Raw genomic sequence first — 15,775 nt, 5'->3', positions numbered from 1 at the left:
TATGAAAAGCACAAGGAAAAACGCCCCGATTAAATAGGCCTAACAGTTAAAAAAAACACAGTCTACGAATATTTTACAATGAGAAAACAAATTATTTATTTAGTTCCTAAATTTAATATTACATTTATTTATAATTAAACATTAAATGAATGTTTTTAGTCTTTATATTAACTTGTTTTCCTCTTCAACTTATAACGACATTACAAATATTAATCCTCTTATAGCTGCAATTATTATTACAATATCATTTTCGTTTCTAAATCCAGCTTCAAATTGAAATAAATATGGAAAGAAAATAATTAAAATACAGAAAGAATATTAAATAAATATTTTTATGCCGTATATTTATATGAATACTATTATATTAACTTACCGCATATAAGAAAATGTTTTTCGGGTATTTTAATAGTACTTTTCACTGTAAAAAAATTGTTATTTAATTTACAATTAATAAAATATTTAAATAACGTCTAATTTATGAATACTAACCACACAAATTATGAGAACAAGTAGCATTTCCCTCATCCGATGCGCATTTACTGCAAGCCCGTCCCTCCAAGAAGGGTTTCACTTTTAAAAATACGCCACTGTCATGAAATTTCGTAAAAGAAATTAGAAAGTATTTTCAAATATTTAAAATTATTAAAATACTTTAGAATAATAGCTTAAAATGTAGGCCTATAATGCAAGTTGATTTTTGATTCAAGTAGGGAATTCTCTCTTAAAAATGATGTGATGTGGGGAAGTCATCCAGAACTTGATTTCGACTGCCCTGTGGCAACTAAGAGGACCTTTAGCTTTCTCGGCTGTTACGTATACGTAACAAGGAAAAGTATTGAAATAGTGTCAAATTTGAACCTCCGAGTATTTTGCAAATCTCCATGTTTTTAGACTTCTAAATCCGAAAACAATCAGTAAAACAGGTAAACATTTAGTGTATATGTATGTGTTACCGTCTGTTTCGCTTAAAATCTCAGTACGAGGTGAAGATAAAGAAACGAAATTTGGCACGGTAGACTGCATATAAAGGGCATTGATGCTTCAATGATGATTCCGGATATATTTTTCTTCAATATTTGAAGTTAAGACTATTTACAAAAATATATAACATTTTCGAGCCTATCTTTTAATCCTTTAACACAACCACAGAAGTAACAGTTACATTGGTTTGAAGATAAATTTCATAAAACAAGACGAATAATAATTGGTAAAAATTCACAGTTAAAAACGATCCTTTTATTCGAAGATCTGACGCTTTTACATTAAAAACATAAAATAAATCTTCTCACCTTACTATCAAGTCCTTCACCAATTTATAAAAGGCTGACGTTTGACCGTTTTTGACTTTGTGAATTTTTAACCTATTCGTCTTGTTTTATAAACTTTTTCTTCAATCCAATATAACTGTTACTTCGGTGGTTGTGTTAAAGGATTAAAAAATAGACTCGAAAATGTTATATATTTTTATAAATAATCTTAATTTCAAATATTGAAGACATTGATGCTATTAAATTTTGGCGATGAAAAATCGAGGAAATGGAGAGATGGGGGATGATCGTGTGTTATATCTCGACTTAATGAAGATATAGGCCTAACACTTTATTAGTGTTTAATTTTTTAAAAGTAATTACTGCCATTAAAATTGAGCATTTTGCCATACGATTATAGTTAAAAATATAGAAAAGTTTTATAACAAAATATCCTAATCGATAGCAGCACACACAATTTTATTATATTGAAATTAAAAATATAACAGTTATTTTCAAAATCTTCTTCTTGGTGCCATATCAGATTCCTGACGTCGGCGACACCTGGCGTAGGTTTGTAATCCGCCAAGGTGTATACTAGGGAAAGTTACTACCCAGAGTGGTTTCCCGTTCCCTTCTCTGGGGCGCGATGTTACGCGAGGGGAACTAATGCCTTCCGGGAGGACTTTTATGGGGAACTGGCCTCCTATTTAGTCGTTATTGGCAAGGAGAAAACCCGGAAAACTCCAAGCAGTCAGCCTGTCCGATCGCGGCGCGAACCCACGACCGAACTCCCAGTGTTTAGGGTACGAAGACCACTCGGCCACTGGTGGGCCATTTTCAAAATAAAATCTTATAATAGCCGGAAAAGTTACGCAACTCGTTGTTGGTTATTTCAGTGAGATCTTTATGGACAGGCTTATAATAAGTCGCCCGGCTGGTAACTGACGGGGTTCGACATATCCCGATGGACCATTTTCCAAAAATTCCTTTCGGTTTTTCGATCTGTCGAATTCGATCCCTGGGTGGCCCAAAGCAGTAAAATGGGTTATATCATCCAAAAATATTTTAACAATAAAAAATAGACGGCATAATGACCGAACGGTTAAGATGGATGATATAACAATAGGGATTTTTCGGGATTGTACGACAGTTCCCGTTCGCACCACCTAGAAGCTACATTATGGACCAGACCGAACCCGTAAAACGTATGCTAAAAACATAAACACCCTCTTAGTGCCCACAGGGCGAAACAGCTAAAACAAATAGCAAGAATTTATAAGACTGAATAAAACACAGAATTATAAAAGTACATTAAAATTATCTCAGCAATACTTACACCGGATAAAAATTACAAACGATTAGATTTTTTAACCCGGACCGTTTACAGTCAGATCTCGAACATCCTACAGAATATGTTTTAGACGAAACCATCTAAATAATAGATATTTACTTAAAACAAATTCATTATTACGACGAGTTTTAATAATGTTAATCGACTATTCTTACCGCTAAATAGTGTTTACATTGTTTTTTGCATGCGGTGGTGGAGTAAATGTAATCTTTCTCTTCCATGTACCATTCTTTAAGTGCATCTTTGTAATCACCGCTTCCCACATATATATTCTGTCCAATAACATTGAGACATTTATCGGGTCCTTGTTTATTTACGCATCTATCTCCCCACTTTTTTGCCAGTTTTGCTAAAGCATCGCTCCATACCTGGAAAAATGAAACAAATATTGTAAATCTTCATCGATAGTTTTGTTTTCTATGTTAATTTTCGAGAAAATACGAGCCTAATGGTTAAAGACTTACCAAGCTATACAGATCAGCAGCGGGTGGAGTCGTATTATTTCTGTAAATGTTCATTAGCGAAACAATATCATTCTCTTCGAATCTGCTAAATCCACTGTTACCATTAATGAATTTCAGTGCTGTTCCAGTATTTACCGTATTTCTATTTTTATAATTTTGCTTTAATTTATCTTCGCTCTGAAATTCCGTACAGTTATTAGAGTCAAATGATTCCTCGGCCATGCAGGAAATGCATAATAAACATATGAAATACTTCAGTATCATGTTTAAAAAATTTAAATATAATTCAAGACACCAATATTAACGCTTAGATTTAAATACAAGCTCGAATGAAATAGAATGTTTTATTCGAAAATCGTTCCGAATATGCAAGAAAATTAAGAACAAATTATTTGAAATGCAAAAAATTAGACATTTAAATAAAAATGTTTTAATGTGAAATCATTTTTAAGAGATTTGTAAATATTATTTGTTTAATTAACAATTAAGATATTAATTTTAACTTTCTCGGCTGTTACATATATATTGTCTTTTATGTTGTAAATTATGTCAATGTAATTTATTACTTGTAATGTCACACATTTAATTTTTAATATATCATAGTTTTTACATTAAGCTAACCATTTTAACTGAAAATTCTGTCATATTATTTAATATTTTTTATTCATTCCAGATGAAACTAAAAAGTTTGTACAAAGTGGTCAATCTTCTCTTGATGAGGTCACGAATCAGCGAAATGACCGTGTTATATAGACGCTGATGGCAATGGCGAAGTGGATAAAAACACTGTACAATTAATTAATAATTAATTAATTAGTCGCGGGGGTGAGTCTGACCAACGAGCAGGCTTCATGTAATTTTCCAGATTTTCTTCGTGTCTAGCGTCTAATATAAGGTCAATTTTTCATAAAAAGTCTTCCTGGCGATGTAACACTTGATAGATATCTCAAGTGTTACATCGCCAGGTTTCATCAATTGAATTATGTGTATCGAATTTTTACAAATAGGAAACAAAATTCTAATTATTTGTGACAAATTCTATGGCTAAATAATTCCAGTTTGCTATACTCTGGTTTTCACGTACTGTACTAATTTCCAAGTTATTGTAACAATAGCTCAATAGTGAATATTGTGCAATCAATTAGTCACGTTAAAACTCAACATGGCCGACCCATTTGATTAATCGTAATAGTTCCAAAATTCCAAAGTTTCTAAATAATATATTCAGTCATTTTGATGATTAACATTTACTCGTACTTCTAAATATTGATTTTTAATTACTATTGTTAAAATTTTTATAACTAAAAACGTCTTGGATTGATAGGAGAAACCAACGAAATCTTTATTTGGCCTTTTTATGGGAGTTGGTGTTTATTTAAATTAATAACATGTAAAGTAAACCAGGAGAACCCCGTTCGGCCTGTTCGTTGTTCATGTGGGAACCCATTGTTTAGTGTTTCTATCCACTCGGTCGTTGCTGGACTATAACTGAAAATGAAATTAACTTGGACATGATGAATGCTTGTATTACTTTCTTTAGCCATGAATACAGTATACAAGCAACGTATAAGCATCAAGAAAGTCCAATAATAGGGTAATTTTGTAACGCTTCAATAATTAACAACAGAAAAAAGTAAGATGAGATTTTGTAGCCAACGTTTCCATTAGTTCCTGATTCTAATTAGAAAATAAATAAATTATTATACATTCAGATAATTTTTAAACGTAAAACAATAAAAAAATATTTACTTCCAGAACATGAAGCAATTTCATTTGGTACTTGGACATCCCTTGTTACTACAAATACAAAGAAAAATCAACGTATTAAACATTATTTAAAAATCAAACATAAGTTTATAAATAAAAATTTACCACATAATTTGGAATGACATTTCTCTTTATTCTCGCATTCTTCACAAGGATTGCCTCTCTTGTATGGCCTCTGACTTAAATCTGTTATCCTATATAGAATAAATAAATATATACATATTTGAATTGTTTCTGCCAAATAGTCAAATATAACCTTTCTAATGATATCCATTGTGGGTTTTTCCATACCGACAGTGGGAACAACGGGCCCATCGTCCCCCTATTATTAAGCAAATATAATTTATTTTTATTATATAAAAAATAATATATGCTTAATTAATAATAAAAAATAATTAAACATTTATGTTCGAATTTCATGTGAAAAAATTCAAATGTGTTTTCATTTGAAACTGATGATGCTACATAAAGTACTATCTCTCTTATTTAGTCTATGATTTTATTAATATCAAAATACGGTAGAACATAATTACTCAATTATAGTTAGACTTTATACTTAAGTTAAAATGTTCCAGATAGTATGAAACCACTAAAATGTTGATTATTTTATTTCTTTTATGGAAAGACATTAACATCAGATGAGAGGGTGAGATTTTCTTAGTGGTTTTTTAGAACTGAATTTTCGAGGTTTCTAAAGGACAGCTGAATGCTGTTAAAATTTGCGGTCTTAGTAATCTTAGACGAAGAAATACACATTGTTGTGCTCCCCTCGAACCCAATAAGTTGAGTAAAAACCTCACAAACATTATAAAGCAGATGAGAAAATCAGTAGATTATCAAGGAAAACATATAAACTATATAATTAATTAAAATTGCCATTGGTTTTACGAACATCCTTTAGAATGTATATCTAATATATTACATTTAGGCTGGATGGCTGAAACGGTTAAAGTGGCTTCATATATATGGATAAAATTACTGAATAATGCTAGCTAGTCGTGGGTTCTCGACTGACCAATGGACTTATCACGTGGAGTTTTTCCAGTATCTTCTCCTATATAAGGATCACTTTTAACAGAACACGTCATCTCACGAGGGACTTTTTGTTTGCAGATCGCCTATATGTTGCATTACCTTATTCCATCACTCCATTTCATTGAGGGCTAGCAGAATCCACTATGGTTACGGTAAAAAGGTTCTATTAATGACAACAAGATGAAAAGTGTTTTAAAAAATGTAATAAAGCATTGTAACTACCGGTATTACCGAATTTATTATTTTCATTTCTTCTACATTATGAGTGACTCAAGACCCATTAGTGGCCGAGTGTACAAGACCATTGTATACAGGCAGTTGGTTGAGGGTTCAGGCCAGTCCAACGGGATGATCACGTGGAGTTTTGCCGTATTTCTTTACGTTTGTAACACCTAAATAAGAGCCAGTTTCCATAAAAATCTTTTCGAGAGGCACCCCCCTTCGGCAGATCGCCCGCTTGTCGCGTTGTCGTACCATAAATAAACCAAAATACTGAAAGCAATTTACTTATATTATTTAGAACTTAAAACCAAAGAAAGAAACTATCTAAGACCCGTCGAGTGCGAGGAATGCGACCCGCATATCTGATTCGGACCACCGCCTAAAAATTTTTGGTGTTTTATGAACATTACTGCGCCCCAATAATGGTTGGGCCGCTTCATCCGTCGGTCCGACAAATACTAAAAGCTTTATTGTGAAAACTCCGTTTAAAATGATAAATTATGATCATTTCTAAATTAGAATAATAAATTAAAATTCTAACTTACGCTGGATAAAAATTACAAATGATAACAGATACAGAACCGTTTCTTTCACACTTGGATATGGAACAACCGACTGTAGTAGTTTCAGCCCATATTAACTAAACGAAACAGAGGAATTAAATAAATACGAAAGAAAAATAATTGTTATAAGACTTTGCACTCACCGTTTTGTATCTATCACAGGATCCATTGCAAACATTTGTGTCGTAGTCATATAGATTCCTCTCTTGTATCATCTTTTCACTCCACTGTTGTAATCCTAAGGGAAACAATTCGTTTCCATAATATATAGTCTGACTGATATTTTGTAGGTAACTTTTAGGATCGGATTCGAAGGTACATTTATCTCCCCAATCCTTAGCTATTTTTGCCAAATCTTCACTCCACACCTGGAAAAAAAATCATTCGTTCTTACTAGACTCACACGATTTCTAATACATTATGAATTTGAATATCACTTACTAGTTCCTTCATGTTCGAAGAATCTGACGGAATTTCTCTAAATTGATTAATAAACCCTAAGATAATATTTTCTTCAAACTTAGAAAAACCGCTATATTGTAAATTGCTAAGATCCTTAAAAATCTCCTCGAAGGCATTCACAGAAATTAAGAATCCTTTATGTTTGCTAACAGAGCACAATACGCATATTGTAAAATACTTTGCAAGCTCCATTTAAAAAAAATTGGCTTCGATAAGAATTTAAAATATAATTGACAAAGATCGAATTATCTACGTTGTTCTTTAAGTTGATCGATGAGTTCAATTCGTACCAGTACTGTACATTTGAGAGAATGGAGTCATAATATTCGAGATGATAGACTTTCGATATTTATAGATTTCTTCTACGTAGCTGATGATCTCATCAATCGTTCCATCGGTCAATCGGTTCATAGTTTGGAACAGAATCTGTTGAAATCTGTGGAGTCGATCTGTCTCTATCAAGCATTTTTGATCTTGTAGATAAGCTTTCTATAAATGATCAAATTTTCTTTTTATTTCTATACCTCGTGCCCAAGAAGTAAGCATAACCATTGTATGGCCCTTCACTATACCATGGTTGGATAAATAATCGTTTCTAACGTCAAGATGACTGATACCACTGAGTTTTAATGAGATGTGACGACTAGAATTTGTATATGGAAACAAATAACCATTAGAGAAAGTGGGAGACAATAGAGAGGCTTTCAAATTTATCTTCCGAAACAAGATATTTTTTACACAAACAGTTAGTTATATGTACTTTTCTTACAACGCGTGTCGTGCCGAGGCGTAACATCTTACAACTCGTCTACCGTTTATTTCTCACCAAGAGAGAGTTCTGAATGTGGACGGGGGTTAATTAATACTCGTGTCATGGTGAATGGTAAATTCAGTTGGGTTGGAACTGGAGGTATTTGGGTAAGAATGATGGAAGCGACAAGAACCGAGAGTCACGGGAAGACAGAAGAAATAAGGCACAAGCATTCTGCGCTCTTCTCTCTATAGAAGAGTTTTCTTATTTTGGTTCCTCTCTGAGACCTATGCACAAACCCCATTCGTCCTTCTGTTTTTTAATTGGATCTTCAAATTGTTATCGAAGAATTATTAGGTTATCGAGATTTATTCTTTTGTTCCGGGAACATTTTCTCACTTGTCTTATCTGTCATTTTTCTCGCGTCTCGCCAAAAGACTGGTTAAGAATTTAAGGAGTTTTCCAGGCTTTCTTCTCGTTGTAACAATTAAATAAGTGTACTTTTTAAATAAATCAATTCCAAGATGTATATTTTATAAAAATAAGCTAATTATATAATTTATAATTTCAATAGAAATACAGTAGAGCCTCGATTATCCGACCCCTGATTAACCGACACCTCGGTTAACCGACCGTCCTAGTCGGCAAATTTCAAATGTCCGCTTGTGATGTGGCGCTACAATATTTGGCTATGTCTCGGCTACTTTAATATTATTTTTACGTGTTTTAGCTGGCAACACTCATTCGACCATGAAAGGGAGCCAGTATTTAAACGAGGCTTAATTTTCTAATTTTTAACGATACGATAGCGACGATTATTATTTTAAAAAATTTTTGTTAGGCTTAACATTGATGAAAATTCAATGCAAAATAGGTTAATAGCGATATACTAATATACTAATTACATGGGATATAATAATATACTACACTAATAATGGATTTTTTCATACTTTTCGGTTATCCGACTTTTCAATTATCCGACCAACCCCAGTCCCCAATTGAGTCGGATAATCGAGGCTCTACTGTATATAATTAAATATAAACAATAATTCTGTATAATAAAATAGAAGCAAGGTTGAACAAGAACAAAACATCGTAGCAAACGTGTTTAGCGAACTCGTTACAAATTTCTTACAACAAATTAACCATAAAATGTTAATAAGAATAATTAGCACGTTATAGTAAAAAATTACTACAGTTGCAGAGAAAGTTACTCTACTTGCACAATACAAATTGTGCAAACAAAGGAACTTTTTCTGAGCCAAAGTAAACTTGAAGGCTCTGAGTGGTTACTACCCTATAAATTAGTGTTAATTTTACTAATAAAAATATATTCTATATATTTCATTTGTTTAACAAAGTAGTAAAAGTTGGGCCTGCTATGGGTCAAAAGTGGCACCGGGTGTCATACATGCGCTCGATGGCTCCGTATGCGAAGCTATTGTATATAAGTTTGACCTAATAAAAATCACTCAATTGTATGAGGTATAATTAATATACAATTTGGCATCCGTTTTGAACAGGTTTTAGTGTTTTTAACCCAAAAAACAGTGACAACGTAACAGATAAAGATATTAAAATAACCGATGTGTATGAAGTGTGTGTAAAGATGTGTGTGTACATTACAAAAAAATTATTCAAATTAATTCCTGTTTCATTGTGAAAATAATAATAACAGATTCACGGAAACAACATTGATAATTTAACACTTGTTACTGCAGACATTACTCTCATCAGTGGATTAAACAATTAGTAAATACGCGAACCGAAGTACCCGTTTCGTTTCCAAGTCAAAAGAACACTGTTACGCTGTGAAATGTTAAAGTATGTGACATTGATATATCACGAGAGTTAAAAACGTATTTAGATAAATTACTTGTTATTATAAAACGAAACTCAGTATTACGGATCGCCTGTTTATTCATTGCTTAATATATTGATGAGAGCAACGTCTACAATCACAGATATTAGATATTAAACTGTAATTACTGTATATGGTGTAAAGTACTATTGTATTATTTTTAAATTCAAACAGTCGAATCGATTTAGATAATAATTACTTAATTTTGTAAATAAGCCTATATGTTATTTTAATCAAATAAACCAAACCAGTGCACTCAACATCTCCAAATTAGCGTTTTTTTGCACTAATATTTTATCTCACTGGTGCGAAACAATGTCGACAGTGCAGATGTATGTAGTGTTTTATAAACTAATTTAAAGCAAATTGTAGTACTTTTTAAAATTTAATCATTTTAACTCATTTTAACATCCGAGAAAAGTTGTAAACGTAAAATAATGAGATTCGGCTGTCAAAGTATAAAAATCACCGTTAAATGCCGACGATTGGCACTTTTGTCTTCTCTTTGTGGTCATCCACCCAACGTGACCGAGTAGATAATACCATTAAACACCGGTAGTAGAACACCGGTCATGGGTTCGCGCCTTGACAATGGGCTGGCCACGTAGCGATCTGTTAACCAGAAGAACTTTATTTACATCGGAAACTTCACACTAATTGTTATTAGTGTGTAGAAGACGTGTAAAATTACACGTGGCCGACCAAAGTGCCGTTTTGGTCCAATACCTTAGAACAAAACCATTAATTCTAAATTAACACGCGCCATTACATTCACGTGGTCACCCTCGTTCAAGAGTAATTAGCTTTACACAAACGAACATTTTAAAAAAATCATTTCAAAATATCGAAATAGCTTTCTATTTTTCGAATAATTCGAATTTGAATTGTATTCCATTTATTCTAACTCGGAATTCAGAAGGATAAGCACCGAAAATTGTTAATTTTATTCGGATTACCTTGTTAATTTAATTCATATTTTACATTCAAGACGTGCTAATAATTTTGTTTCTTTAAAAATTTATAATTCAATTACCAAATTCTTTTACATTTATTACAGGGACAAAAAATGATTCGAAGCGTATTGGTTTTGGTGTTATTCGGAATTCTGTTTTTGAATGAAAAATGCATAGCTTCTACGGAAGATGATTATGAGTATACGGACGAAACTACTACAGTTGATCCCCCTGACGATAGGCAGCCCGTAGCTTTGAGCGATAGCCAAAAAAAAGATATGCTGAGAATGCTAAATAATGTCAGAAGACATCCTCCTGCTACAACTCATAAAATGATAAAATTGGTATTTTATTTTTCGTAAATCGTACGATAAAATTTATTATAATCCTATCGGTATACAGTAAATAGGAAACTGTGTAGATATATAATGAACTGTAGTTATAAAAATTATATCTTATAATATTTAAGAATTTTATCTATCTTATATACTCTACGAAAAACAGTTCTTAAATATTTAATATATGCTTAATTATAAATGGAATGTATTTATTTATAAGTTTTTATTTTAAGTATGGTCATTTAGTAATAGAACGCTTGTTGTTATGGTAATAGAATAATTATATTTTTGGAATTTAGAATGAATGTGTACGGTATTTCTATTGCTGATGACGTGACGTTGATACCGATTTTGGTTAAATGTTTTTTGATTTCCTGATAAATAATTAGAAGTTATGGTTGTCGCATAGGATCGACCTTAAACCAAATGGGTTAAATTAATAGAATTAAAGCTCCTTGCTTCTTTGTGTTGGAGCTCCTCGCTCCAACATATGGAAGCCATTGTCGCTCAAGCCGATACTGCTTGAGCGACATCGAGTAAGAATGGCTTTGTCAAGGGCTGCAGAAACAGCATTACAAAGTCAAGCTCGACTTAAAGCTCTTCTCAATTCTTCAACTTCTACTTTTTCATAAAAAATATTCCGTCATGCTTGATGGGAGAATTTCTAGTGTTTAATAATAACTGTATTCCTTGAGGCTTAGCCTAGCTACTAGTTGATTACGGATATAAAAAAAAATCTTATACAATTGGGTTTATTCTGGTTTTTAATATATATCTTGTTAATATTCGCGGCACACGGGCAACTCTTGCGACTTCATTATTTGTGAATCACTGCTTTAGAACTTCTAAAGATCTGTGCAGTTTCGTTCTTTGGACACTGGTAGTTCGCTAGTGAGTTTGCAACTCTCCAGGACGGCTGGCCACGTGGGGTTTTCAGGGTTTTCTCCACGTCTTTAACGCCTAAAAGGGGCTAGTTACCTTTAAAGGACCTCCCGGAAGGCATCCCCCCTAGGAAGATCGTCCAACTGTTACGTTGCCGTAACTAAAAAAAACAAATAGAGTTTGTAGCCCGGATCAAAAGCAGATCCATTGCAGAGAAAATGCGGATACAACACTGAAATTTTGCAAATGCTAAATCAGTTAATCACACGATTTCATTAATATATTGATTATAACTAAATTAATTAAAAGATTCTGTTGTTGTTAATTTTAATACAATCGAACCACTAATAATGTCCACCTTCCAACAACGATTAACTCTAAATGGCGACTAGTTTTACGAAAACGTTGTTTCTTTTTGAAATTCACAATCCAATTAACTTTCAACCAATGGGCAATTTTTTTATGTTCCCATCTGCGGCCATTGTTCAGAGATTTATTTGATTGTAGCATTAAAATTAAAATACATTATTTAAAAAAAAAACTTCACTTTTGTGGAATATAATTCTATTTATTTAACTTTTCCTTTCCAATCTGTATTTAATAACAGTTAATTTTAAATGCTGTGATATCTAATTTTTTAAAATCTTAATTTATGTAATGGGGATTCATTTTAGATGTGGAATGAAAAATTGGCAAAATTCGCAGGAGAACGAGGGAGAAGATGTCCAGATATGCTCGGTCCACCTAACTGTTTAAAATTCATGAATCAAAATCTAGATAGAGGAAAAGGAATATTTGCAGAAGCAGTTAATGATTGGAACACTAGGTGGACGTATAATTACACTGGAAACGCTTGCGACTACGAAAAATTGGGATGCTTATATTATAAGACGGTAAGGAAAATAATTTGTAATTTAATAAATTAATTAATATTAAATTCAGGAAAATATAAGTTACGATTCTGATAAAGTTTTTTTTTTTTATTAAACTGCAGTTATTTTGGGCTGAAAGTTATTACGTTGGATGCTCGCTGGTATATTGTCGATATTTTAATGTTACTACATGCTATTTTTATCCGGGGTAAGTTATAATATTTTATAATTTCGATAATAAAATCCTTAAATACAATTATCCTTATAAAATCCTTAAATATATTATATAATATTGTATATAAATTGAATATAAATTCGTATTAAATGTTGAAATCAAGCAGTTAAGTTGTCATTTTAGCGCTCTGAGAGCCCAGAATCATATTCAGGTAAGGAACAACAAGAATTTTTTCGGGGATGATCTTTATCGGATAAGTTAGACTCCCTTCGTCATAATTCGATCGCCCACTTCGCGACCCACAATGAATATGATTAAAAAGGTCCTTAGTTCTAGTATTTTCCAATCATTGATTAAGTAATAATGAATTTATTGTGTTCTTTTGATATAATATATTTACGATAAAACTATCGGCTACAAAGAAATTAAAAATTGTATTAATTGCAATTTTAAAATTCGGTTATACGTGACAGTTAATATATATAGGGCCTATATATTATTCTAGATCTTTCATTCCTGTGAGTACTAACAGGGCTTCGGCTTTTTCTCTAAGATTGGGCAGGCTTATAATATAGGATATACAAGTAGCCGAGTGGATAAAAACCGCTGAACACTGGTCGTAGATTTGTGCCTGGCGAACGAGTGAAGTTTTCTGGTTTTATTCACGTTCGCAACATCTAAATAGAAGTCAGTTTCCCGTAAAAGTCTTCTAAAAAGGCATCCCCCTTCAGTAGATCGCCCAAATAACCGTAACCAAACTCAATAAGGCACAATAAGGGTGATGATGGACGGGACATGACATATCAGTGCATCTACGAACAAATTTTACGGAATTATTCACTCGGATTCAATTTCCGGTTGCCCAGATCGTTAGGTTAGTACCAGAACGTATTGACCATACGACCATCAATTTAATTTCTGTTCGATCGTTTACAGTGGTGATAGAAAAAAGCTTCTTAACGAGAGTCCTTTTGAAGAAGGAGAACCAGGCTGTAAACCTGAGCTATGTCCACCTCAAGCTCAGAAATGTGATACAGAAGATCCCGATTTTAGTTTATGCGGTAAGATTTTAGATTTTTACTGGTAAAATTCCGAATTTAGAAAATAATTTACCTCCACTTCTTAAGAAATGACATCGTTTCCTGAAATACCTGATTCAGTTCTTAACTGTGCTCTGAAACAGACTACACCTTTGGTACCGGAAACGTCTCCGAAGCTGCATACCAGTACAACGTATAGAACTACTGATGTCGATACCTGTAAGTATCATAGTTCTACATAAAGGCCGGTTCATTCTTCGAGAGAATGGAAGAGTACCATTATTAAAGCTTTGAGAAAGTTAGTACTCTTTCAAAGCTTTTACTTTAAATCTAAAATTTGCTACACGAAGGCCTGTACAGTAGCTAGCGAAATCCGCTTTGGCATGCGAAGAGTGCACGATTTCATGATTAATCACTACAGTTGGTATTAAAATAAAGAGTGAACTGAAAGAAATAGTGTCATCGCTTAGTAATTATTCAAAACAATTATAATGGAACGACAGCAACCCCATCCGGCTATATCAGTATAGTTACAAGGAATGCTATGCGATGTATGAAGTGACCTCAACGAACTTTTTGAAGTTTCGAGCTACTAAAACAATGACTTAACAAGTGGCATTATTTTAAAATTCATTGGTGTAATATCGATTCTAAATAGCATACCACTTAAAACGTATAAATGATAAATTAAGCTCATTTCAATTTTATTTTCCATGTAGAAAGATACAAAGGATTGTAGGATCCTCTAGCAACAGAGAGAAACATATTTCTTCTGTCAACTTTTTTCCCTAAATACAAGAGAATGGAATTATGGCATTACTAATGTGCGAAGTGTCTCACGTTAGTGATCTTTTCTCACGAAGTATGAACCGACTCACTCACTGCTTCTTATATACACTGCCTGTTCATTCCACTGTATTTTAGTCAATTTCCTTTAGCGATTTTAATTTTTCCTGACTTTCAGAATTAGTTTAGACACAGTAACGTTTTAAATAGAAGAATCTTTCCTTATCTCGAGAATGGAGTTAGATGAACATAGACGAGATTAGATATGGAAACCGTAGGTGTATGAGGCCCCGATTAACTATACAAATATTTTCGATGTAAACAGGAAGTTACGTTATTTCAAATCAAAAATTTTCTCTCGAAAGGTGTTAGATAGATGACCGGCACGACTCTATAAAGGAAAAAAAAATGATGTACAAAGGATGTAATTGTATTAAAGAGGCAGTGTATATAGGAGGCAAGCAAACGATGTTAAATGTTACTACCGTCATTTAAATTGTAATATTTTTTCTTCATTTCAGCTGGTTTCAAAAGTGCATCCACTGTCATGAAGGAAAGTATAATAAAATTAGCACTTTTTCTTGTAATGATGATTACAAATTCCTTCTACATGTAACAATTAATAAAATACAGCATTGTATTTCAAGTTATACATTGATTTTAACATTTGGCATATTGTATATACTTTATCAAAATTAATAAAATATTAAATTTAATTTATGGTAACTAAATATTTATGGTAAAGAATGCAAACTGAATAATTATTCAAATATATAGAGAAAAATACGCATTTTTTCCCTCTTGCTTAAAAGTGCTAAAAGTCAACTACTTGTATGTGCACTATGACATAAAAATCAGCTGCTAAAGTTTAAAACCACTGTGCGACGGATTTATTATGGTTAAAAGCCACCACAAGTTTTAAATGTTAACTAATAGCGATGTTGCGGCCAAAGTTTTCATCTCTCAAACGTTAACGCCGAACGTCGAGCGCCGCTATCTTAAG

The 15,775-nt window shown here is 32.6% G+C and overlaps 3 protein-coding genes across 5 annotated transcripts; 1 reads left to right on the top strand and 2 right to left on the bottom strand.

The window, feature by feature from the left end:
* Positions 1–97: 97 nt before the first annotated feature.
* LOC111631259 (GLIPR1-like protein 1) lies at positions 98–3,453 on the bottom strand. Its single transcript, XM_023375477.1, has 6 exons — positions 3,066–3,453; positions 2,757–2,969; positions 2,587–2,681; positions 490–587; positions 374–418; positions 98–266 (listed from the first exon to the last, which is right to left on the bottom strand). The coding sequence occupies exons 1-6, from the start codon at positions 3,327–3,329 to the stop codon at positions 190–192; spliced, it is 792 nt and encodes a 263-aa protein (XP_023231245.1). The 5' UTR covers positions 3,330–3,453; the 3' UTR covers positions 98–189.
* A 256-nt stretch (positions 3,454–3,709) lies between these two features.
* LOC111631241 (GLIPR1-like protein 1) lies at positions 3,710–7,788 on the bottom strand. 2 transcript variants are annotated; one of them, XM_023375454.1, is made up of 7 exons: positions 7,094–7,788; positions 6,796–7,020; positions 6,635–6,729; positions 5,089–5,154; positions 4,938–5,026; positions 4,815–4,862; positions 3,710–4,742 (listed from the first exon to the last, which is right to left on the bottom strand). In XM_023375454.1, exons 1-7 carry the CDS (start codon positions 7,304–7,306, stop codon positions 4,639–4,641), a joined length of 840 nt encoding a protein of 279 aa, XP_023231222.1. In that variant the 5' UTR covers positions 7,307–7,788; the 3' UTR covers positions 3,710–4,638. The 2 variants fall into 2 exon arrangements, with proteins under 2 accessions (XP_023231222.1, XP_023231223.1); XM_023375455.1 differs by lacking the exon at positions 5,089–5,154 and having other exon boundaries at positions 7,094–7,620.
* Positions 7,789–10,526: 2,738 nt separating this feature from the next.
* On the top strand, positions 10,527–15,469 carry LOC111631231 (peptidase inhibitor 15-A-like). 2 transcript variants are annotated; one of them, XM_023375430.1, is made up of 7 exons: positions 10,527–10,645; positions 10,784–11,023; positions 12,574–12,792; positions 12,894–12,979; positions 13,883–14,007; positions 14,074–14,205; positions 15,294–15,469. In XM_023375430.1, exons 2-7 carry the CDS (start codon positions 10,793–10,795, stop codon positions 15,386–15,388), a joined length of 888 nt encoding a protein of 295 aa, XP_023231198.1. In that variant the 5' UTR covers positions 10,527–10,645; positions 10,784–10,792; the 3' UTR covers positions 15,389–15,469. The 2 variants fall into 2 exon arrangements, with proteins under 2 accessions (XP_023231198.1, XP_023231199.1); XM_023375431.1 differs by having other exon boundaries at positions 10,640–10,662.
* Positions 15,470–15,775: the final 306 nt, after the last annotated feature.

The sequence above is a fragment of the Centruroides sculpturatus genome, unplaced genomic scaffold (assembly GCF_000671375.1).
Source record: "Centruroides sculpturatus isolate CEXI.00-Female unplaced genomic scaffold, Cexi_2.0 scaffold50, whole genome shotgun sequence".
NCBI lineage: Eukaryota > Metazoa > Arthropoda > Arachnida > Scorpiones > Buthidae > Centruroides > Centruroides sculpturatus.
This window is presented reverse-complemented; position numbering and strand designations above follow the sequence as displayed.